This window comes from Myxocyprinus asiaticus, chromosome 14, assembly GCF_019703515.2.
Source record: "Myxocyprinus asiaticus isolate MX2 ecotype Aquarium Trade chromosome 14, UBuf_Myxa_2, whole genome shotgun sequence".
NCBI classification, from domain to species: Eukaryota; Metazoa; Chordata; class Actinopteri; order Cypriniformes; family Catostomidae; genus Myxocyprinus; species Myxocyprinus asiaticus.
Window position 1 is genome coordinate 17,484,324 of NC_059357.1, and position 25,899 is coordinate 17,510,222.

Below are 25,899 nucleotides of genomic sequence, written 5' to 3' on the forward strand. Positions count from 1 at the left end.
AATCTGTGAATTTTCCCTCTCTAAAATTGGTATCGGTATCGGTCGGGCTCTAGTTTTGAGGCGATTGCTTGATTTTGCCAGAAGATTCAGAGGTTTTGTGAATCTTTAAGCACAGTTAATCGTTAAGCACCTTAACAGAAAGCATTCTATGGCAAAACTCATTGCTAAGGAGGATACCCATTTAAATACACAGTGGTTTTACTTTTAAATCTGTTTGCAAATGTGTCTTCAGTTTATAAGGGTTCTTTTTTGTCTTTCACATGAACACAAACACGAGTAAACAAGCATACACATACATGCAACACACAGCAAAGAAGGTTGTAGATGGGGGACACATACACATCTGGAGATACTACAGATTATTGTTAGATATGTTTGAGTTAAGAAAGTTGTATTTTTAGAAATCCATTGGATCAATCTTAAGTCAAGTTGCTGTCATTTTGTTATTGTTTGCAGTCAATGTTATAGTACTGAAAGAACTATGAGTGTCATGAGTGCAACACAAGGAAGTCATACAGGTTTGGAACAACATGAGGATGAGTAAATGATGACAAAATTGTCATGTTTGGGTGAACAATCCCTGTAATATTTATATACACTCGCTAAGCACTTTGTTAGGAACACTAAGGTCCTAATTAAGTGCACGACATGGTCTTCTGCTGTTGCAGCCCATCTGCCTCAAGGTTCGACGTGTTGTGCATTGTGAGATGCTATTCTGCTCACTACAAATGTACAGAGTGGTTATCGGAGTTACCGTAGCCTTTCTGTCAGCTCGAACCAGTCTGGCCATTCTCTGTTGACCTCCCTCATCAACAGGGCATTTCTGTCCGCAGAACTGCCACTCACTGGATGTTTTTGGCCCCATTCTGAGTAAATTCTAGAGACTGTTGTGTGTGAAAATTCCAGGAGATCAGCAGTTACAGAAATACACAAACCAGCCTGTCTGGCACCAACAATCATGTCACGGTCGAATTCACTAAGATCAAATTTTTTTCCCCATTCTAATGGTTGATATGAACATTAACTGAAGCTCCTGACCCATATCTGCATGATTTTATGCATTGCAATGCTGCTGATTAGATAATTACATGAATAAGTAGGTGTACAGGTATTACTAATAAAGTGCTCAGTGCGTGGACATTTTAACAGACAGAAACCAGTAGTAGTAGTATTTTTTTCAAGAATTGTTTTCTATAATTATTACTGATTTGATGCTGTTCAACTGAGAAGCAGGCCTGTTAATAAAATTAGCTGTACAGTATATTTTTGTTCTTTAGGCCTGTCTTTGTGTTCATACTTGATTGTAAAAGGTTCATCAAAGCTGTTAAATTTATTCAGTCAAGAGCAGTAATTTTCCTGTCAATATTGTTGTTTGATTAATGATTAAAGAAAGTGACAGACTGGTATCATAAAATGTTTTATATTTATTTGTTATTTTTTTATATAGACTATAAAAGTACTGGTACGTTTGACATCCTTAGCTGTTTTTTTGTGTGTTGTAATGGCCTAAATGAGTAGAAATGTGAGTGGGGGAAGGGTGTGATTATGTATTCAGTGCCATTTCATGCTGTGATTATTACAAGGAATGCTTGACCCATTGTGGCCTATCCGTGTTAACACGCAGCGCTCCAGTGCTCATGATGGGGGACCGGTGTATTAGTCAGAGCGCTGTTACGGATCCCACAACTGAGAGAGTACCGTTCAGAAAAGGTCGTCAGGTTTGAGCAGGGTTTCAGTCTGCACAACTAATAGGATAAAACCTCTGGTGGCCGAATACTTTGCCAGAGGAACAGGTTTGTAATACCTTCCTGGACATGGGGGATCTGTCAGATAGAGCTAACAATGGCTGAATGTGGCCTGCAGGATCAACAGTGCAAAGATTACATTACTGTTGGAAATGGGAGCTACAGCCCGAGGCCACCAGTGGGGATTTGGTTCTGGTACTTATCACTGAGATCGTGAAAGACAAAGTCAAAGGGCATAAAACACTGTTGCCATTACAGTTCTGTGGGACCTGTTTGAAACTGTGTAGATGAATAATAATATGCTATGCTTAAAACATATCTATGAATTATGCACAATTCCCTGCATTTGAATTGTTTACTAGGAGTGGAGCTTGGATGCAGAATTCTATGCAACGATTTTTAGGTTAAAAACAAAATACTGTTTCAATAGTAGACCAAATGTTTGCTGTTCTGAGTTATCAAGTGTAGGCCGTGTTACAGCCACAGCTGTGTAAACTAGTGATATTGAGTTACCTGGTCTTTCTTTCTTTTCTTTTTTTTCAATCTGTGACACGTCACAGACAGGATCCAATTTTATTTATTTATTTATTTTTTGCTACACCTGCCAATGAATTGAGAGAAATCACTGGTTGTAAATATTTCTTACATGCACAAAAACTCTGCGGACCCGACAGCGGATCCAAAAGGGAGAGCCATGTTGAGAAAAAAGTTAAGCTTAAAATGTTCAAGTCTCAGAATACTTAACTCAGGCATATGTACTATCGTTTGAAAGCTTAGAATCTGAATTTTTCATAGATAACCATTACTTATGCATTTGCAACGCAAATCAGCGCCACCTAGATGTCATGTGGTAGAAATATTAATATTTTTATTTTTATTTATTTTTATTAGTTTATTTTGTTCAAGTTTGAAAATTTTTCAAAAGAATTACAAATACGATTTCTGTAAGACATCAAATACAAACGTCTCTTTAATGTGCGAATGACTGCTGCTGTAAGACCCAAATAGCTAAAAACTTTATATCGATGTTTACCTTAGACAGTTTTCTAAAGAATGAGCCATTTTTTAGCTTCTTGTGTGAATAATTCAATGTTATGTTAGATGTCTAGAACAAAATATGGTCTGTAAAATATGGAAGAGTGGCAAGGCAAAAACCACTGCTAACTAGGGATGTGCGTTTAAATGGAAGTTTTGTAATGGACAAGTTGACTAGTCTAAAAGTAAGAAACCCCCAGAAGACAGTCAAAAAACTTTGTGTGTATATATATGATCCACTTGAAATACTGTATATATGAATCAAACAGTCAAATCCCATAATTAATGCCGCTAAAAATAGGCCATAAATATGCAGTGTGTTTGCCTTGATTTATGATCATTTAACATTTAGGCTGTCGTAAAAAAAAAAAACAAGAATACACTCAGCATTAGCCAATATAGGCATATTTATTAAAATCAACTGGATCAGTGCAGGACCAATAAGTACAAATATTTAATAGCCTATTATTAACAGAATTCTTCAAATAACGTACTAGCCTACATATTATGTCAACGTATGTAAAAACAAAAACAAAAAAAACAATTAACAGGTGACCGCTATTCTGTTAAGAAAGTTAACAATCAGGGAATAGCATAAAATTGGCCTTTGAAAAACGTAATTCATATAGGCTAAATTGTCCAAAATAAGACAGCCATTCTCAGAATAAAAATGTATATGCATTGTATATTAAACAATTTAATAGTGAATATATTAGCACTTCGTTGAAACTATGTGAAGAACTAACTGTAAAAAATCATGTGGAACTGATATTCATTTCCACATGGGATTTTTAAAGTCATTAAATTAATTATTTTGTAGAAAATGTAATAAATGTTTTTCAAAAATGTGTGAAACCAAATTGGACTCAAAGATTAAATTTGTATGAACTAGACACATGTTCAACTAGACTCTGTTGTTAACGATGTCCAACAATCTGTTGTTATTGCTACATACTCTATCTACTCCATGGTCTCTTTCATATACGTGAGCATGTTCTGATGCGCCAGCTCCAACCTTGACGTGATCATTTTCCGCCCTGGTATTGTGTATTCAGGCTCGATGATGTCCATCAATTTTCGGAAGCCTTTTCCCTCAACAAAACTGAGTGGTAGCATGTCTCTGGCTGTCATCTCTGAGATAAGCTCAGTTATTTTTTCAGAGCGGACAGGATCTCAGTGGCGAGTTGAAGTGAATGACGTGATGGGCATTTGCTTGCTTCGGCTAGTCTCTCCTATGCTAACACCTACGTGTCTGTGCTGAATATGGTTACGCATGGCTCCATTGGAATTATTATATGCCAGTTTGACATGACATAGCTTACATAAAACGTTTCAGTTTTCTTCTAAGTCAGAATACTCCCACATCTTGCTCGTCTTTCAAGTGGTAATTTCTGAGCCCGCCGCGATCTGACACGAAGAAAACGCATTCGAGATCTGAGGTAAAACAAAAAGATTTAGTTTCCGCTCCAGATACACTTAAAAATAATGTATTATTTTTTTCAAACGTTTTATTTTAATGTGTTATTTAAAAAAAAATTTTAAACGTAACATTAAAATGACAGTAATTTGAACGATTCTTGTGTATTTTTTTCGTGTAATCGACTATTGTTTTCAGTGTCCACTAGTAGCAGCTGTACCATGTAGTCGTATAGTCTTGCACATCCCTACTGCTAACCCAGAAGAACATTAAGACTCGTCTGAATTTTGCCAAAACACACCTTGATGATCCACAAACCTTTTGGGAGAATGTTTTGTGGACTGATGAGTTGAAAGTGGATCTGTTTGGAAGACGGGGGTCCCGTTACATCTGGCATAAATCAAATACAGAATTCCACAAAAGAACATCATATCTACGGTCAAGCATGGTGGTAGAAGTGTGATGGTGTGGGCATGCTTTGCTGCTTCAGGGCCAGGGCGACATGCAGTAATTGAAGGAAACATGAATTCTGCTCTTTACCAGAAAATCCTAAAGGAGAACGTCCAGTCATCAGTCCGTGAGTTGAAGCTCAAGCGAAACTGGATTATGCAGCAAGACAATGATCCAACGTATAGGAGTAAGTCCACTTCTAAATGCCACAAAAGAAGCTAATCTAATGTTTTGGAGTGGCCTAGTCAAAGTCCTGACTTGAACCCGATTGAGATGCTGTGGCAGGACCTTAAACGGGCAGTTCATGCTTGAATACCCTCCAATGTGGCTGAACTAAAGCAGTTCTGCAAACTAAGCAGAGTGGGCCAAAATTCCACCACAGCATTGTGAAAGACTGATCTCCAGTTATCAGAAGAATTTGGTTGCAGTTGTTGCTGCTAAAGGTGGCACAACCAGCTATTAACTTTAAGGGGGCAGTTAGTTTTTCACATGGGTGATATAGGTGTTGGATAACTTTTTTCCTTCAATAAAAATACAGTTGAAGTCAGAAGTTTGCATCCACTTAGGATGAAGTCATTAAAACTAATTTTTTAACCACTCCACAGATTTCATATTATCAAACTATATTTTTGGCAAGTTGTTTAGTACATCTACTTTGCGCATGACAAGAGTGATTCCAACAATTGTTTACAGACAGATTGTTTCACTTTTAATTGACTATTTAAAAGACTATTTTACTATACACCAAGTTAACTGTGCCTTTAAGAAGCTTGGAAAATTCCAGAAAATGATGTCAAGCCTTTAGACAATTATCCAATTAGCTTCTGATAGGAGGTGTACTGAATTGGAGGTGTACCTGTGGATGTATTTTAGGGCCTACCTTCAAACTCAGTGCCTCTTTGCTTGACATCATGGGAAAATCAAAAGAAATCAGCCAAGTCCTCAGAAAAAAAATAGTGGGCCTCCACTAGTCTGGTTCATCCTTGGGAGCAATTTCTAAATGCCTGAAGTTACCACATTCATCTGTGCAAACAATAGTACACAAGTATATACACCATGGGACCATCAGCCATCATACCGCTCAGGAAGCCTGAAAGGCTGCTCAGCAAGGAAGAAGCCAATGCTCCAAAACTGCTATAAAAAGCCAGACTACAGTTAGCAAGTGCACATGGGGACAAAGACCTTACTTTTTGGAGAAATTTCCTCTGGTCTGATGAATCAAAAATTGAACTTTTTGGCCATAATGAACATTGTTATGTTTGGAGGAAAAAGGGTGAGGCTTGCAAGCTGAATAACACCATCCCACTCGTGAAGCATGGGGTGGCAGCATCATGTTGTGGGGGTGCTTTGCTGCAGGAGGGACTGGTGCACTTCACAAAATAGATGGCATCATGAGGAAGGAAAATTATGAGGATATATTGAAGCAACATTTCAAGACATCAGCCAGGAAGTTAAAGCTTGGTTGCAAATGGGTCTTCCAAATGGACAATGACCCCAAGCATACCTCCAAAGTTTTGGCAAAATGGCTTAAGGAAAACAAAGTCAAGGTATTGGATTGGCCATCACAAAGCCCTGACCTCAATCTGATAGAAAATTTGTGGGTAGAACTGAAAAAGCATGTGCGAGTAAGGAGGCCTACAAACATGACTCAGTTACACCAATTCTGTCTGGAGGAATGGACCAAAATTCCAGCAGCTTATTATGAGAAGCTTGTGGAAGGCTGCCCAAAACGTTTGACACAAGTTAAACAATTTAAAGGCAATGCTACCAAATACTAACAAAGTGTATGTAAACTTCTGACCCACTGGGAATGTGATGAAAGAAATAAAAGTTGAAATAAATAATTTTCTCTACTATTATTCTGACATTTCACATTCTCGAAGTAGTGATCCTAACTGACCCAAGACAGGAAATGTTTTCTATGATTTCACAAGTCAGGAATTGTGAAAAACTGAGTTTAAATGTATTTGGCTAAGGTGTATGTAAACTTCTGACTTCAACTGTATATATATTTGAAAACTGTATTTTGTGTTTACTCAGGTTGCCTTTGTTTTATGTTATATCTCGTTTGAAGATCTAAAACAATTTAATATGAAAAATACACAAAAACAGAAGAAATCAGGTGGGGGCAAGTACTTTTCCACAGCACTGTATGTTATCGACTATTGATGATTAAATGTTATACATCATCACAAAGGAGAGGATCTCAGCTTTCTAATGACATCTAGTTTCTAATCCACTCAGAGTCCGAGATATTCGATTAAAGTATGGGAGGTGGTGCATGAACTGAAATGAGTGTCTATGGACGAGCACATCTGCGAGGGCTAAAATTTGTTAGAGTAACAACTACATTTCAAATCGGCATTTTGTGATGGAAGGTGATAGAGGAAAAATATTTTTTTCTAGTACTTGCTGCCATTTAATGGAAAAAATTATGACTTTTTTGGAGGGAGATGGAGTGAACAGAACCAGAATTACAAAGTTAGGACAAAAAAAAAAAAAAAAAAAATTAATCTCATCATAAGATTGTAAACACAGTACAATACAGTGTTATTTATGAATAATTGGTTAATATTGAGTGTGGAAAATTAGAGTTGAAGAGGTCAATATTGATTAAATAAACAAACAGTTATGTATTGCAAAATAAAGGTACAAGCTGCAAGAGAAGGTTTCAGTGTGCTAAAGTAAAGGTCCTGCCCATCTCTCTTTTCCAAGGGTCCTTTGAGTTTCCTGATATAACAGAAGCAGTATAACCGTCAACATGTCCTCAGAGGCATCCTCTCCTGTGAAGTCCCCTACCCCTCCTCTGTCCCCACTGTCTCCTGTCTCTCCGGTGTCACCCAGCTCTCTGCGCCTGCCTACCTGTCGCCACAGAGACCGATCACCCTCCCCAATGATAGGGAGCTACCTGATTCCCAGCCCCCTGCCCACCCGCCGCAACCGTACCTGCTCCGCGTGAGTACAGTAGCACAACATCTAGAGAACCGTCCACTGTCCTCACTTATTCATTTACATTGCTTCATTTAGTTGCTTTCCTGCAAAATTACAGTATGTTCATTTAAATATCTTTCCACCAATTTCACACATATGGGTGAATCTCACAAAATATGTCAAGAATAAAATATGTCACTTTTCATAGTAATATCAAAAGAAATTTTGCCAAACAATGCTTGACAATTAAGCACATTTTATTTACTATAATGCAAAATAATAATTGTCATAAAAATGTCACAATGCAAAGCTAAAACCTTTCAGGCTTCATTGCAAAATATAATTTCTTTTTCATATTTTTTTTTCTTTTGATTTTGTGGTAAAAGGTGACCTAGACATGTTTTCATAACATTATAGAATAGATATACCCATGTATCGATTATAGAATATTTAATATATAATTCTTTTCGTTCTACCACTTCAGTGCAGCACGTGCAGCAGAAGGGCCGGTTTTCACTGGGGTCTGCAAGTGCTTTTCACGGTCCAAAGGCCATGGCTTTATTACACCATCGGATGGAGGCAATGACATCTTTGTGCACATATCTGAGTGAGTTAACTAGAAGGCATCTTAAACCTTAAAGATTTTACGCCTTTTACATAAAAGCCAACACCCATTCCACAACAATTCAAAATAACCCAGTGCCCTATATATGATCAAAACATCAACAACAGCACCCTGACTATGGATGCTTTTGAAGCATATGTTAACATTACTACTATGGCCCCTTAATAAGAGAGTGAATGAATGAATGAATGTTACATTTATATAGTGCTTTTCTGACACTACACTCAAAGCGCTTTACACAGTGAACAGGGGACTCTCCTCAACCACCACCAGTGTGCAACATCCACCTGGATGATGCGACAGCAGCCATAGTGCGCCAGTACACACACCACACACCAGCTATTGGTGGAGAGAAAGTGGAGTTATAGAGCCAATTCAGGTATGGGATTATTAGGAGGCCATGATTGATAAGGACCATTGGGGGGAATTTGGCCAGGACACTGGGGTTACACCCCTACTCATTTCAAGAAGTGTCCTGGGATTTTTGATGACCATAGAGAGTCAGGACCTCAGTTTAACGTCTCATATGAAGGATGGTGCCTTTTTTACAGTATAGTGTCCCCGTCGCTATACTGGGGCATTAGGACCCACACAGAACCACAGGGTGATCAACCCCTGCTGGCCTCATTAACACCTCTTCCAGAGAGCTGTATGTTCCTAGTCTATTTGTAGATATATTTGAACTGACCATGAAAGGTGTGTTCTGGGAATAGAAACTTGTGGAGTGTGAAAGTTTTGGGTTCAGGGCAGCACTTAAGTGTATCAGAGATAAGAGTGTTAGACTGGTTTCCTTAGAGCACAGCACCAGTGTTTGAGCAGTGGAAAATTTATAGGCTGGCCAGGTGGCTGTGAAGCAGCTGCTAGCTGTTCAAACACCCACCCCATTATATTATTTTATGGGCAGATGGGCAAAAGTTATTGAAACGTCATCCTTTTGCATATTTGCAATTCTAGATTGGTTAAATTGTTAGTTTAACTTATGTGGCTGTCTGGAAGATTTGATTCTGATTGTTCAGTCACGGTATTCTATGGACAAATATGTTTGTATAATGTCTCCTTAGCTGTATAAAACTTTGTATAATAATTATGTATAATTCCCATTTTCCCAGGCAACCCATTTCCTATATAGCTGTGCTCTCACTGTCTATGAAACATTTTATTTTACTGTGGTACTTCTAGTCCTCTGAGCAAAAAGTTTTATTCTGCTGACAACTTTAAAAGGTTTTTTTTAACAAAGTCAGTCCAGATTCAGTTTTTATTAAACATGAATCATAAACATCTTCTATAGGTTTCTAGTTGTTTTGACCTATTTTACCATAGTATATTTTAACCTGATTTCGCCACTAAAATAGCCATCACACTAAGTTCCAATAGCTAGAGTAGTGCAGAAGGCTGAGTAGAAGAAAGAAACTGGGGTGAGAACATTTAATGGCTTACTGATGATAGTGATCTCTCTTTTTACAGCATTGAAGGTGAATATGTGCCTATGGAAGGAGATGAAGTCAGCTATAAAATCTGCTCTATTCCACCCAAACATGAAAAGATTCAGGCTGTGGAAGTGACCATCACTCATTTAGCACCAGGCACAAAGCATGAGACCTGGTCAGGAGCAGTGGTTGAATCCTGAGGACCCGTGATAACAATAGCTTTCTCACTCTGAACTGTCTGGCTGTGTGTGATGGTGATTTTGAAATGGGTTTCTGTTTCTTTTCTGGAGATTTGGGGAAGAGAACAGGGCTGAATGAATGCATTTAAGGGCAGTGTTTGAGGTGGGAGCACAAGTCCTAAGAAGAAAAATATCAAAGTCTTGCTTCTGTTATTTTTCTTCCGTTTTGGGGGGCCTGGGGGAGGAGTTTTGTTTTGAAATATTCTCTTATTGTCTTTGTGTAATTATGTGGCATGAACAGCATGCTCACACTAACCATCTGTGAATTCAGTATCTTTGAATGATAGTTGTCTTGTGAATATGGGATACGCTTAAAGGGTTAGTTTATCCAGAAATACAAATTCAGGCACCATTTACTCACCCTGTTGTTTCCAACCTTCATGACTTTCTGTCTTCTGTGGAACACAAAAGATGTTAGGGATGTTACCTTCCCTAACATTGTCTAAAATCTTTTTTGTTTTAAAAAATGAAGTCATATGAGTTTGAAACAACATGAGGGTGAGTAAATGACAGAACATTCATTTTTGGGTGAACTATCCCTTTCAGAAAACTGACCGCACACTCTTAAAAGAAATCCTTAACCAATAATCTAAATAGCTGGAATACATACTTTTCCATATTTTACTTTTCCTTATACTTTACAATAAGGTTCCATTTGTTAACATTAGTTAACATGAACTAACAATGAACAATACTTTTACAGCATTTATTAATCTTAATGTTAATTAAAACATATACTAATACAGTTTTAAATTCAAAAGTTGTATTAGTTAACAGTAGTTAATGCACTATGAACTAACACTGAATTGTATTTGTATTAACTAACATTAACTAAGCTTAATAAATGTTGTAAAAATATATAGTTAATTGTTTGTTCATGATACCCAATGCATTAACTAATGTTAACAAATGGAACCTTATTGTAAAGTGTTACCCATATTTTTTATTCGCTGAAAAAAAGTTATCGGTGTATTGTCAGCATATTGTGAAAATATATCATTTTGATCATTATGCATGACTTGATTTCATTTTTCATTCCTTCAAAAACAGGCAAGAAAAAGATTAATCAAAATGTAAGATTCATTTATTTGAAGATATTTATTTTATAACTTTCAACAATAATATTAAGGTTTATGTAGAACTAATTACATCAATAATTGTTCTAATTTTACTACACATAAACAGTGTAAACAAACATTAGCCATTTTTATTATTGTTAGTTATCAATAATACACATATCTCTATTAAATACTGACAGCTTTCATATATCGGGTCTCTAAGGAGCCTGTGCATTTAAAATGCATCCAAAACATTTACCACATTTCTACACTACACCGACATGGAACGCAATATCACAAAAGAATAATGCTCAGTATATGAGAAGGTGGGATTTCACACACATTTATAACTGTTGAGAAAATGAAATAAAGTTCCTTATTTAAACTGACATTAAAGGGAAAGTGCACCCAAAAATGAAAATTCAATCATAATTTACTCAATGTTAGACAGAATGGTCGGTCTCAGTCACCATTCATTGTCATTGAAAGTAAAGTAAATGGTGACTGAGGCTGTCGTACTGCCCAGATTATACTTTTGTGTTCCAAAAAAAAAAAAGGGTCATACTGGTTCAGAACAACATGAGTGAGTAAATGAATTGGGGATTTTCATTTTTGGGTGAACTATCCCTTTAATATCAGTTTCAATAACGAACTTTAAACTGAGGCCCCAAAAGATGGTGCCATAAACAAAGCTATATTATCTATACAAAGCCTTGCATAATCTAACAACAGTAAGCACGCACTGGGGTTTATTTTGAAACAAAAGGACAGTTTAAACTCAGGATACCACAAACAAGCTGAAGGAATATCTATTTATTTGCCCTTTCAACTTGAAGAAACAAAAAGAGGAGAATCACCCCAAAGATAATAAAACATTTACAGGTTTACTGCATCGAACTGTTCATGTGATAATCATTAGGCGGCAATGAACAATATCTTGTGCGTGATGGTTCCAGCGGAACTATATCATTCTGCTTCGTACATGTGGTCCGTAATGAGAAAAATTACAATAAACATGATGGATTCTGAGGGGATCATGTTCACCTGAGCAGTGGATGGACACTAAACCAAGCCGCCCCAAGCTTGTCTGATAGTTATGTGTGCTTTTAAAAAAGAAAAGAATGATTGATACTGTTGGATCCAGATTTATGGCCGTCTATGGTCAACTGTGAAACCCTGTTAATGCTATAAGATTTTGGCATACCTTTAGACCATTTCAGCCATAAACCACAAGCTTGTGCTTTAAATGTTTTGGCCTCTCTTCACAGTTAAGACTATTGCTCTTTATGATTGAGTGTTGGTAATCTTGGCACTAAATGAATAGTTCAACCGAAAAGGAAAGTTCTGTCATTTTCTTACAATCATGTCGTTCCAAACCCATTTGACTTTATTCCACAGAAAAGGAAATGTTAGGCAGAAAGACAGACGAATTTTTGCCACAATTAACATATTAAATAGAAACAATGGATTCACATCTGGAGCGAACATTCACGCGGCAACAAAAGTTTAGTTTTTTGGGGGTTTTTTTTACATTTTTTACGGTGTGTCGAATTTTTTTTTTTCCTTGTCCGGTGATGAAATGCCCTGACCAATAAAATATGAGCTTAGGATCATGTGTCAAGAGCCCCTGCAGTTACCAAAACCAGCGCAACGGGTGGCGCTAAAGCACAGAAAGCTGTATTGACCAACGACGTTAAACGCTGAAGTAACTCGAGGAAGAAATCTGAAACAGCAATGAGGATGTGTGTTTCATTCACATCAAATGCTTTAAAATCGGAATTTTTTTTTCTCCCTCAAATGGGTTCTATTGACATGTAAATGATATATTGCTGCATTACTTCTTTGCATCACCTTTAAAAACAAACTTTCTAATCTTATGTGGATAGTCTTCATAATGTTTTCCATATTGCTACATTTTTATGCCTTTGCATTTAATCTTATGTGAAATGTACAAGTAGATATACATGGCAATAAGCTACAACCAGTATTGTTCTAATTGACATTTATTTTAACAGTCATTATGTGAGTTTGCATTACACAGTTATTTTTAACAAATGTACAAATGTAATCTGCTCGTTACAGAAATAGCTTGAATTCTTTCGTATTGCGATTTTGCATTGCGTATTCTGCAAACTTGTCAAGTAATTCTTCTCGTGTGATGTAAATCCTTCACGCTGCAACCCCCCCTGATGTTTAAGCCAAATCTACGCCCTTGGCGCCACCTACTGTAAAGGCGTGAATGTGTTTACGGCGATATTCGCCTCCCTTTTAATGTGAAAGAGCCATTCGTCTGTGATCCGTTTCGCAAGTATCGCCAATGGTGTGCAAAGGCCTTACGTTACCATTCACTTTTATTGCATAGAAAAAAGATGCAATGAAAGTTAATGATAACTAGACTAACATAGAAGAAAAGTATTATGGGTTTGAAACAACATATGGGTGAATAAATTACAGAATTTTCATTTTTGGGTCAACTTTTCCTTAAAGGAGTAATACGGTTAAGCAGTCTCCTTTAAGAAAAGGGCTTGCTGATTGAGGTTTTCAGACTTAAACAGGTATCTCTGCACCTCCTTTATCACTTCCAGCTTTCCATTGGCTCTCAGGATGCAATCAGTCAACCTTCTTTTCCACAATGATTTTAAGACTCACAAATGCTTTAATTCAAAGAGGACCGTAATATTCAGGTACTCTGTAAATTCTATTCTGTCATCATGCAAAAATCAAACTATAAATTACATTTCCAGTGCAGCCATTTCACTATAGATACTAAACTAGTATCTATGTATTTTACGTTTTTATCTTTTCAAATGGCATGTTTAGTAAGACAGCAGGCAAGAACTTTCCTTGCTGGCAAAAAACTAGGCAAATATTTTGAGTGTTTTTCAATACCGTAAGACCACTTCTTTCATGTTAACTTCCAAACTAAGACCAGGACAGCTTCTAATTCTAGAATATAAAGGGAGGTAATCAGAAATATTGCAATTAGAAATGCTGTCCTGCCTCGGTGAGCTCATACAGCTGTGGAACTTTATGTATGTTTCTCTGGTCCTGAGTCACTTCTTTATATAGTTCACAAACAAAGTTGCAACATCACCATGAGAGATGTGCAAAAGACTATTTAGTTTTTGTTCATAAATATACAATCGGAGTGAGTGACCATTCTTTTTGGGGGTGTTATAACCAGGATATTTCCTAACCATATACTCAATCTTAAATCTGGCCATTTTTGGTAAAAGAAGAGAATGTGGAGCCGAGGTGACATCTGTGTCTGACTAATTAATAAATATATCTTTTTTTAATAAGAAATGGCAAGAGGAGAGTGGGTTGAGAGAGACCGATAAATTGTGACAGGCTTGCAGAAACCCCTTTATGGGTTTGGACATCTATGCTTTTTAACTGTGGCCGACCTGTCAACCAGGGCTCTATTTCTGCTCAGCCAGGACGTCATTTAGGATGTTCAAGAGCTGATGGACATGATACTCCTTGAAGACTAGTGCAGGACGGAAACGGATGGACTTTTCTCCACAAGAACCCAGAAGAACACCTGATGAAGAAGATACATGGCTATGATATTTAAAAGCTAATCCTCATGTTGTTCCAAACCCGTATGACATCCTTTTGGAAAAACGTTAGCATAAGTCACCACTCACTTTCATTGCATCATTTTCCATATAATGAAAATGAATGGTGACTTATCATGATCATCTCCTTCTGTGTTCCAAGGAAGAATGACATCCAGCTTTGGAACAACATGAGGGTGAGTAAATGATGACATAATTTTCATTTTTTGGTAAAATATTTAAGGGCTTACCCTTGTTCCTGGCCTTAAGCATAATACTGTTGCGAGTTGCATCATCACAGGCGTCTATGGCACAGAAAGTACCCTGGCCACGAGCCCTGCTCAGGATATTAGGGTACTGGGTCTAAGGCATGAAAGAAAGGAATACTAAACTTACGTTCTGCTCAGACTGTGGTAAGCGATCATCAATCCACAACCTTTACCACAAAACCAATAGACATAATACAGACATAATCATTCACTGGTACACTGTCTCTCCTGCAGCAGGAGTTATGAGGCTGGCCCTCAGGTGAAGAATGAGCGTCCACATAATAGAACCATTAATGGTTTTAAAGCCTCTCAGGTTGAGTAGTGGCCTGTGTGAAAGATCATGTGAGGAGATAAAGGAAGATGGCCATACCTGCAGTGCGTAAAGACCCTGCAAAAGCGCCTTCCCGGAGCGAGTGACCTCCTCCAGAAGGTTCTCTCTTCGGATAACATTGAGCACCTCAGCTAAGAACAGGTTCTTTGAGGGGTCTCCCATCCATGTGTTGAAGATTCTGTAGGGCTGAGGTGCATACAATAATGTCCACTGCAATCTGATTGGAGCTTGCAATTTTCACAATCCTTTTCGGTTTTGCGTGTAATATGCATCAGAAGGTCAGTGAATGGACCGTGAGCCATCTGAAGCTGATAAATACTATACATAATAGGCCTTTTTTGTGCTTGCTTGGGTAATACTGCACCACAAAAAGTTACTTAACATGAAGAGATGTTTTCAACAGTAGGGGGCATGGTTGCTCTTGTTTGGAGCAATTACACATACAGTATATCTATGAACCTCGTCTAAGGACATGCAATCATTCAGACTAACATAGGTTGCAAAAGGTAGTCATGTGGTGCTTAAACACATTACAGTGTTGTTCATCAACGATGACTCATTTATGATGAGGGTAAAACAGACATTTGGGAATAATGACTGAAAATGAGTATTGATGATTCAGTATGAGGGGAATTAGAGAGGACAATTTCAGTTCCATACCTTGTCTGCTTGCAGTTCATCTTTGTGGAAGTATCCTCCTGTGAGCAGCTTCTTGCTAAAGGAGACCACGTCAGCAGGGTCATCCAGACCCCAATGCTCATGGGCCCAGAACTTGCCTGTAGCTCCTCCACCTGTCTGCACCTCATCCACGTGGAAAGCACAGCCATGCTGAAAGAGCCAGTCACAGACAAACATCTGTCAGTTTACACTCTCTGTCAGCTGGCATCGCTGCATAGAGCTGCATACAACACCCGTTGGACACGGTGGTTGCAATTTGAGTCGCCCTATTTAGTAAGCAGTTCCAGTGCTTTTCAGGTAGAGTGTGGAGTTGTTCTCACAATTTCTTAAAGGCAAAGTGTGTCATTTCTGTGCCACTAGTGTCAACAAAAAGAACTGTAAAAATAATAACAGTTTCCAAACAGTTTTCCCAAAGATAGTCCTGCCCCAAACTCATGCCATTGATTGAGCCAGTGCTGCGGTCTAGGGCTGGTTGGGATCCTCAAACAAACAGAGCAATGTCTTGAAAGTGCCTCAGAGACAGTGTTTATACTTTTCAGGGAAAATCAACCCACTGAATGCCTACTTTTAGTTGTTGCTGCATATTAAACTGGGATACGAGAGAGCACTTCAAACATCAACAAAATTACCCACTTCACCTTTATGAAGCCTTTTTTTCTGGGCATAATGCAACCGTATTAAATTATTTCCTTTTGTCTTCTGCCTTATCTCGTTCAGAAGGATGCAAATTAGAGTGGATCAAAAGGACTTCCTGCAAAGTAATCATCTTTGGGTACTGTTTTCTTTTATTAATGGACACTTCAAAGAACTGTCATCTCATCAAACAGTGTCTATCTGCAACTACTTAAAAAAAAAAAAAAAGCATGAATCTAGTAAGGAAGGACAACAGTAGGGTTCTGGAAGAAAAATCCTATTTATTTCTCCATAAACCACAAGCGAATGTGATTTTAACTTATCTATCTAGTGCTGTCGATTTAACACATTGGGATAGTTCACCTAACAATTCTCTGATTATTGACTCACCCTCATGCCATCTGAGATGTGTATGACTTTTTTTCTACTGCAAAACACTTTTGAAGACTTGTAGAAAAAGATCCAGGCTCAGCAGGTCCTTAGAATGTGAGAGGATGGTGATTAGAAATTTGTAGGTCCAAAAAGCACAGATAGTCAGCATGAAAGCAAACCATCCTATCTCCAGTGGTGACCTTAATGTCTTCTAAAGCGAATCGATCACTTTGTGCGTGAAAAAGAACGTTATTTAAGCACTTTTTAACTATAGAAGATTGCTTCCTTTACCCGAGTGCCTGAGTTAAATTTACCCGAGTGCTCCAGTGACGTAAGCGCGATGGCACGTGAACTGACACGTGACAGACACACAACCAATGAGTCGAATGAATGTGCCAACGCGCTTGTGTGGTAAATTTGGCCATACGTCAATGCTTGGCTCGAAGCGATCTTTTATAGTTAAAAAGTGCTTATATATAGTTATTTTTCACACACAAAGTGATCGATTCGCTTTAGAAGACATTAAATGTCACTGCTGGAGATAAGATGGATTACTTTTATGCTGACTATCTGTGCTTTTTGGACCTACAAATATCTAATCACCATCCTCTCCCATTCTAAGGACCTGCTGAGTCTTTTGCAGAAGAAAGAAAGTCATACACATCTCAGATGACATGAGGGTGAGTAAATTATCAGAGAATTTCAAGCTTGAAGTATCACCTGTTTTCAGCAGGGGGCATTAAGCGAAACTCCAGCTGTATAGGCAACTCGCATCTGTACAGAGAACAAACCACACTTAAAGGAATATTCCGGGTTCAATACAAGTTAAACTCAGTCAACAGAATTTGTGGAATAATGTTGATTACCACAAAAATGTATTTCAATTAGTCTCTCCTTTTCTTTAAATAAAAAAGTACAGAACTGGGTTACAGTGAAGATCTTACAATAGAAGTGAATGGGGCAAATCCGTAAATGTTACTCACAGTTTTGAAAGTTTAGCCACAAGATGTAAACAATATGTGTTAACATGATTTTAGAGTGATAAAATCGCTTGTGTCAATTCTGTGTAAAGTTATATCCAATTTTACAACTCTGCAAAACCTACAACCCTAAAACAACAATTTAAACAACTTTACAGCTCAAATAATAAACAAGTTTTAACAGAAGAATTAATTTAAGTGCTTTTATAAAATTACAAGCTTCACATTTCCACCTTTAAACCCTCCAAACATCAGCCCTATTTACTTCCATTGTAAGTGCCTCACTGCAATCTCTATTTTCTTTTTTAAAGAAAAGGAGGGAGGAGTCAAAATAATTTTTTGAGGTAATAAACATTATGCCATAAATGCTGTCGATTGAGCTTAACTTATATTAAACTCGGAATATGCCTTTAAGCTTGCTTGACACTAGCGACAGCGCAAGAAGAGGACGCGTTCTTGCATTAAAACACCTGGACAGAGCACATTTCTGAATGCAGGAACCTTCAGACGCGTTTTCCTAAGTTTCAAACTACGTTTAACACCTAAAAATGACCTAAAAATGCTGTGTTTATGATGCGATGCAACCAAAGAATTGTATTGTATTTTCAATACTTTACCTGTCTGCCACAATAATGTAATGCATTTTAATTATCTGAATTATTATATTTATAACATATAATAATTTAAATATATCTATTTTTAATTATTTAATCATCATATACTGAATCATTATTATTTAAGCGGCTTTCTCAGCAAATATATATTTATGTTTAATTCGATAAATTGGCACATGTAATTAATAATTATAATTTTAATCGATTGGAAGCACTATTATAATCATTTTTATTTATTTATAATAATAATATTAAAAAGTTTGTAATGCTGGTTGGTTCGGTACATGGCTTAGACCTCTTGAAGAATTTTTTAAAATTCCTTAGAAGAAAATGAATAGAAAAAATACTTCTGCGACCAAGGCCAGTGGAAAAAAAGTGGGTGGTCACTGTTGCGCTCTATTAAGGATAATGAAGCATTATTGAACAGTCAGCCTGAAAAAACAACAACAAATAAAGAGTTTCAAACATAAAGTGTTTCACCTTGCATGCAATATTGCGGAGTTTGGTGAAGAAGTCAGGGGAGGCGTAGTTGTCTCCTCCCTCTGCCTGGATGGGCTCTATCACAATGCCAGCCACCGGTTTGCCCTTCTGCCTCCATTTCACAATGAGATCCTCAACCTGCCACACAGAGACATGGTTATAGTCCCTATAAAGCTCATGCAATTCTTCAATATGTTACTTAATTCTGTACACATTACCTGCTCCATGACATTAACACTTTACGGTTTATAGATTACTCTTCACACTGTAGACAGTTTACAGTATGTGCAGATTCTGCAGCCTGGTTCTGTTTTTATAGTAAATGGTTGCCAAAATAGTGAGTAATAGGGAATGTTGCCTGGTGGTTGAAGATCTGTGTTGGTAACTGAAAGGTTCTAGGATAAAACCCCATGTAGTGGAATTCATTACAATTTTCAGGTCACTTTGGATAAAAGCTTCAGCCATATCACTACTTAGAAAGCCCAGACAGAATCTGTAGACCTTTTCACGTTTCCTGCGCTGATTTGGGGGGAAAATCAGTGGAATTCTGGGGGATAGATTTAAATATGGTAAAAATGTGTTGAACAGAGCTGAGAGGACTAGTCTTATTGATAGCCAAATCATAATCACATTTTTCAAAATGTTTAAAAAAATAATAAAATAAAAAACATGCAATAGACAGGGGATGAGTAAAACTTTGTGAATGAGGGGTGTTTAAATACTTTGCAAATCTGCTGAGATTTCTGTGGAGAGCAGCAGATTCAATGCCAGCCTGCTAATTAGTTATTGAATAGTAAGTGGAGGAAATTTTTTCCATGTAAACATGCCAACTGGGAAAGTTTCTGAGTGTAATATACAGTACAATAGATGGCTGAAATCTCTTACCTCCTCTAGGCAGTGGGCCTCTTCCTGCGCATTCTCCCTCGCAAACTCCTCCAGAGGATACTGCAGTTTAGGGAAGGGTGCGATGGGCCAGTCGAAGGACGGAATGTCGAGCTTGTGAATGGCTTTAGAATGTGTTGTGGCCAAGCAACCTGAATTCCAACACCACAAACATTAAGGATTGATTTGCCATTTAAAAAAAAGAAGCCAGGCGTCTTTGTTGTTACCTGTATCATATGACTTCTACATTTGAATTGAACACAAAGACAAACCAAATGCAGGCAAATACATGTGGGCAAGTCAAATCTCTTTTCCTTCTCAAAATGCACTCTATGTAACATCAACATTATACTCTCAACATTTAGAACCCAAAACAAATGAACTAAGAATGTAAATAATTTACTGTAAAAAAAAAAAAAAAAAAAGAAATTCTCTCTCTCTCTCTATCTATATATATATTAGCTGAACTTTTTATCAGATAAGGAGGCATAGGAAATCACCGGGAAAATAAAAGGGAATGGGATCGGCACTTATTGCAATACAAATTTGAAACTGTGCCACTCGGTGAGCACCACGGCTGCAACATGTTGCTCCAACACATCTTTCAATAATATTTTCATAACATATCATACTATTTTGTTAGACCTCACCCAAAGTTCTCCCGTGAAAACCTCCCATAAAAGACAAGATGCTTAAATCTGGGCATCCTGGGCTCTGAGGAGGATGAAATAAAATGGTGTGTGTCAAAATGGTTTTGGTGTCATACATATGCATAATGTGTCTGTCACTTTTCACAGTTTTTCCATGTCTAACCTGGTTGATCATGCAAGTACCAATGTCCTCCTCAGAGGGGTTGGTGTGTCCTCTCTCTCTATTCTAAAAAACATTAAGAAGATGATATCAGACAATTTAAGAGTTATTTATGTTTATAAAGTAATATGAATTAAATAATCTATGAACATTTTCTACATATTATGTACATTTAAAGCTGAAGTGTGTGCATGTTTCAATGTTAAAATAATTTCTCTTATCTGGGCTTAAAGGAATATTCTGGGTTCAATACAAGTTAAGCTCAATCAGCAGCATTTGTGGCATAATATTGATTTTTAACACAAAAAATAGACTTGTCCCTCCTTTTCTTAAACCCCCCCCCCCACCAAAAAAGCAAATATCTGGGTCCAGTGAGGCACTTACAATGAAAGTGAATGGGGCCAATCCATAAATGTTAAAATATTACCATTTCAAAAGTATAGCCACAAGACAAACAATATGTGTTAACATGATTTTAGTGTGATAAAATCACTTATTACACAGTAGCCTGGAATATTCTATTCTGATTGGTCAATGGTGCCATCTAGCGGTCTGTTATTGCTCTGTAACAACCGCAGCTCCATGTATTAGACCGCTCATCCGGGTCCTTGCAACCCATCTCTCCTGCTTCTTTGATCGCTGTGCGATCTCTTCAAGTAAGGTAATAAAATATTTTAAACTCAAATCAATGTTTCATGTCCTTTTATTTGTTTATTTGTCAAGTAGTCTTGTAAGAGCCTGGATAATAAGGAGGCAGACAGCCATTTTTGCAAAATAAACACCAAAAGAAAACTGATGCAAACCGGAGGTTGATTTTAGTAGTTCAGCAAATTATTTTTTCCACCTAATTACACAATTTCAATGCAAATCAAAGTGTCATGTCCATTCATTTGTTTATCTGGCACGAAGTCTTGTAATAGGCTGAATAATGAGTCATCACAAAAAGAAACCACCAACAGAACTCCGACGCAAACAGTAGGTTGATTACAGCTGTTCAGTGATTTCTTTCTTCTTAAATTACATAATTTCAACGCAAATCAATATTTTATGTACATGTATTTATTTATTTGGTTAGTAGCCATGTAATAAGCGGGATAATGTGCTGTCAGCCGGCTGTTATTGCAAAATACACCCCTTCAGGGTGATACAAGACCTCTCCACTTTGCGTCGGGGTCCTGATCACCCTGTCGGGGTTTATTGTGCAATAACAACTGGCTGACTGTACAATATACCTTACTTGGTAACCTTTTCTGTGTAAAGTTATAGCCAATTTAAAAAATCTGTTGTCATGACGATGTAATGTCAAAAAACCCTAAAACCCTAAAATGACTGTAAAAATTAAGATTTAAACAACTTTACATCACAAATAATAGACAAACTTCACATTTCGTCCTTTAATCCCTCCAAAAATTTGTCCTATTCACTTCCAATGTTAGTTAGTTATTGATTTTATGCCATGCCAGATTCCATGGCTATTTTCATGGTGAAAAACAAGTAAAAATATGTTAAAAGGTAGAGTAATTATAAACCTATATATGGTTTTTAAAATGCATTTTTGTTAAGAACTCTAAAACTGATTCAGGGTTGACTTTGTTAAAAATATTTTCAAAAAGTATTTGCTGAGTAAAATAATTTCCTAAAAGAAATAAAACCAGCAAAATCCAATAAAATATGCTTCAAAGATGGTGGATTCTGAATGCGGTGCATAATGGTGGATCTTCATCTGATATTAAAAACTTTTGTGAGTCTGGAATGTCCTATTCAGCAGCAGGTGTAAATGATCTGATCTCAGCGATTACTGAGATTAAAGATTTGACTTTTGCCCACTACAGGGTTTATTTCATGCAATATGTTTGCAATGCATTGATCCCATTCTGTTTGCCATTTGTTGATGATGTAAGAGATTATGGAAGGTTTCAGATCTGAGGGTGATATGGAGCATTTTTTAAGATCTGTAGAAAGTGCTTCTTTAGCAGCAGGGTCTGCTTGTTCATTTCGTAGGATTCCACAGTGGCCAGGTACCCAACAAAAATACATTTGAAAAATTCTGTGCCTCCAGTTGACAATTTGGTTAAAATCTTTACAAGGGCTAGATGGTCATTTCTGAGTGATGCAAGTGCTTGAAGACATGATTTTGAATCTGTTATTATTAAGAAATGTCTCTATCATGTGGTCTTAATGTGATCCAGTGCTAGAACAATAGCATTGGCCTCTGCAGTAAAAACTGAACTCTGATTGGGGATCCTTATTCTGCTTTTTTGGTAATTGATCACAAATGCAGCCGACACATGATCTCCAGACTTCGATCCCTCTGTATACATAGGTGTGTGTGATGAAAACATCTCTTTGATATCCAGTAGTTGTTGAAGGTATTTTTGTAATAACTGATAGTGAATATTGTCGAGTCCAGTTGCAGTATCATGTGATCTGCCTATGGCCCGCAATAGCTTTCCATGGTGAAAGGTTGATTGTAAGGTTCCATATTATTGGATGAAAAGTTAACATCTTTCTTTTATTCCAGTGCCTGAATTGTTTGAAAGGCAGGGAGGCAGTTCTCAATAGAGGAGTTCTTTTCAAAGATTTCCACTAGGATATTTGCAATTTCTTTTTTTGTAGTGAAGACTGAGTCTTGATGTTTAATATGGTGAATTTGAGGTCCACTGTTCTAGCTCCGAATCAGATTCCAAACCTTTTTTTTTATTGAGTTTTTTATGTCAAAATAGATACAAACTGTCTCTAATTTGTTTCTTCGCCTCATTTATTACTCTACGTGCTTGTGCTCTATTTATTTTTACATTGATGAGGCTTTCTGTTGTTGGACTTCTGAAGAATCTTCTTTCAGCTTTCTTTGCTCTATTATATCCTTTTTACAGTTATCGTTGAACCATGACAGTCTTTTGCATTTTGTATCTGGTGAAGTTTTTGGAATGGTATCATTTGCTATGGAGATTACAATACTGGTAATATTTTTTTATAGGATCTGGATCATCCTCAGGAACTGCTTTGAACATTTCATAATATAAGGTTAGAAAATCGTCCCAGTTGGCCAACCATCATTTAGAAGGCACAGGGCATGGTTGTTGATAAAATCTTCAATATTCTTGCCTTTTGTATTACACTGATTACTACCCCACAAGGTATTATGGCTGTTAAAATCCCCTATAAATATAAAGGGGGGAGGAAGCTGCTCCACAAGGTTGTCCAGATCTTGATGCTTTAAAGTCATATCTGATGAAATGTATATGAAGCATACTGTGATAGACCTATGGAGGTACAGATTTACTGCTGTTACTTGCAAATTGCAATTTTAGTGTGATGTATCTGTGTATCATATCATTTCTAATTAAAATGGCTGTTCCACCAGAAGCACGTCCAAAAGAAAGAATTTAAAATTGTGATGTTTTTAAAAGAAAGGGTAGTATCAGGTGACAACTGCGTCTCTTGTAGACAAAAGACAAGTGGATTGATAATTGCATCTAATCGTTGTAATTCTGCAAAGTTAGTTCTGAGCCCACGGCAGTTCCATTGGATAGTGTGATCCATATTTAAGTTGGGAGAATAGGACAATTACCCTTAGTTCTGCCTTTTGGTGAGCGGCTCCTACGGTGATGGCCACTCCCTTTCATTTCGACATCTTTGAAGCTTTCGTCTTTGTATTCTCATCTAGTGATACTTTTGATTGTGAACATCCTGCTTTTTTAGAAATCTTTTTTTTTTTTTTTTACCAATTTGGAATGCCCAATTCCCAGTGCGCTTTTAAGTCCTCGTGGTCACGTAGTGATTCGCCTCAATCGGGGTGTTGGAGGACGAATCCCAGTTGCCTCCGTGTCTGAGACCATCAACCCGTGCATCTTATCACGTGTCTTGTTGAGCGCGTTGCCACGGAGACATAGCGCGTGTGGAGGCTTCACGCCATCCACCGCGGCATCCACGCTCAACTCACCACGCGCCCCACCGAGAACGAACCACATTATAGCGACAACGAGGAGGTTACCCCATGTGACTCTACCCTCCCTAGCAACTGGGCCAATTTGGTTGCTTAGGAGACCTGGCTGGAGTCACTCAGCACACCCTGGGATTCAAACTAGCGAACTCCAGGGGTGGTAGCCAGCGTATTTTACCACTGAGCTACCCAGGCCCCGCATTTTTAGAATTCTTGTTAGTTATTTGATTTTCTGTTTGTAAGTTCTGGTTGGTTTGGCAATTGGTTGATGTAGTTTCATTCTGATTTCCTGTACCCTTTGATCGAGGAGGAGGTATGCCTTTTTTGTTACTGACAGTTTGTGGTTTATCCTTTTGGAGCCAGTTCAAATCTGTCTGGCAATCCACTGAATGACAAATGTTTTGACCACAGAGGCGAAAGATTTGTTTACAATGAAAGAGGGAACCTCAGAGACCAATTTGCATGCTTCATGCTGATTTTCTTTGTACATCTTATTTTCTGTATTTCTTCCTCTTTAAATCCACATCAAGCATTCTTTTGATGCAGCCATACATCATTTGGACGGCTTCTGACAGCTTTCTTTGTCATGATCCTCCGCTCAACAACTGCAGCAGACATGCTTATTCTTACAGCTGTTTGATCCATGTCCATACGTTTGACGGTTAAAGCATCTCAGTGGATTTGGTATAAATAAGCCCACTGAAACACACATATACCCGGTTTATTAAAAGGTACTAATGTAAGTGCCAGTTGGTAATTCGATCTTCTCTTTTGATTGTTATTCTTTTCACATACATCACTCCTTGAGATTTAAGTTCAGAAGTTATTTCTTCATCTACATTGTCCAACTCTCTGGTAAAAAAACCTTTGCTGCAGTTGAGTGTTGGATGTGGAGAAGTCCTTATATCAAGTCCAGCCAGCAAATTAGCCCAGCCACCGAATAAGCCTTCTTACAACATTCCACCATAATCTGGCCAGATCGCAGTTTCTTCACCTCTTTAACAGAACCAGTTATTCGTATAATGCCCTTGTGAATGGCTAAAGGAGATAGCTTTGTGATTGGCTTATCTGATGACGCAGATTCATACATTTTGACCAATCTTCATTAGATGCAGAAGCACAAACAGTCCATGTCCATGTCCATGTCTAAAGGTTGCTTTTTGGATGTGTCTGACAAGGGGATACACAGAGCCGTGGAAATCCTGCAGATTATGCACCAGAGATACAGGGATGGTATACTCAAGCACAAAGAACGAGAGATGTTCCATCTACTCAACTGACCCTTAGCTAACGCCTTCTGGGGATACTAAAAAGATAGCTGACGTTAACCTATCACATAGTGTTACCAGGGCATGTCTAGACCAGCCGATTGATTGGATCGCATATTTAATAATTATAAATTTTGGCCAGTCTTCATTGT

General features: G+C 37.6%; 2 protein-coding genes across 8 annotated transcripts in view; one reads left to right on the plus strand and one right to left on the minus strand.

Annotated features, from left to right (window-relative positions):
- The window catches only part of LOC127452052 (calcium-regulated heat stable protein 1-like), a 34,389-nt gene extending 22,337 nt beyond the window's left edge, over positions 1 to 12,052 (plus strand). For 3 of the 4 annotated variants that reach the window (XM_051717208.1, XM_051717207.1, XM_051717210.1), the window contains 3 exons: positions 7,363 to 7,602; positions 8,063 to 8,185; positions 9,668 to 12,052. In XM_051717208.1, coding sequence (XP_051573168.1) covers positions 7,409 to 7,602; positions 8,063 to 8,185; positions 9,668 to 9,830 — 480 coding nt within the window. In that variant the 5' untranslated portion in view covers positions 7,363 to 7,408 and the 3' untranslated portion in view covers positions 9,831 to 12,052. Of the gene's footprint in view, positions 1 to 2,425; positions 4,835 to 7,362; positions 7,603 to 8,062; positions 8,186 to 9,667 lie in introns of those variants that run through there. The other variant, XM_051717209.1, reaches the window with a different exon arrangement.
- LOC127452042 (4-aminobutyrate aminotransferase, mitochondrial-like) overlaps positions 10,936 to 25,899 on the minus strand; it is a 63,645-nt gene continuing 48,681 nt past the window's right edge. For all 4 annotated transcript variants that reach the window (XM_051717176.1, XM_051717179.1, XM_051717177.1 and 1 more), the window contains exons 9-16: positions 20,540 to 20,602; positions 20,377 to 20,440; positions 19,730 to 19,878; positions 18,845 to 18,982; positions 15,748 to 15,915; positions 15,127 to 15,273; positions 14,739 to 14,850; positions 10,936 to 14,471 (exon numbers count right to left, since the gene is read on the minus strand). In XM_051717176.1, the coding sequence (XP_051573136.1) occupies positions 14,350 to 14,471; positions 14,739 to 14,850; positions 15,127 to 15,273; positions 15,748 to 15,915; positions 18,845 to 18,982; positions 19,730 to 19,878; positions 20,377 to 20,440; positions 20,540 to 20,602 (963 nt within the window). In that variant the 3' untranslated portion in view covers positions 10,936 to 14,349. The remainder of the gene's footprint in view (positions 14,472 to 14,738; positions 14,851 to 15,126; positions 15,274 to 15,747; positions 15,916 to 18,844; positions 18,983 to 19,729; positions 19,879 to 20,376; positions 20,441 to 20,539; positions 20,603 to 25,899) is intronic.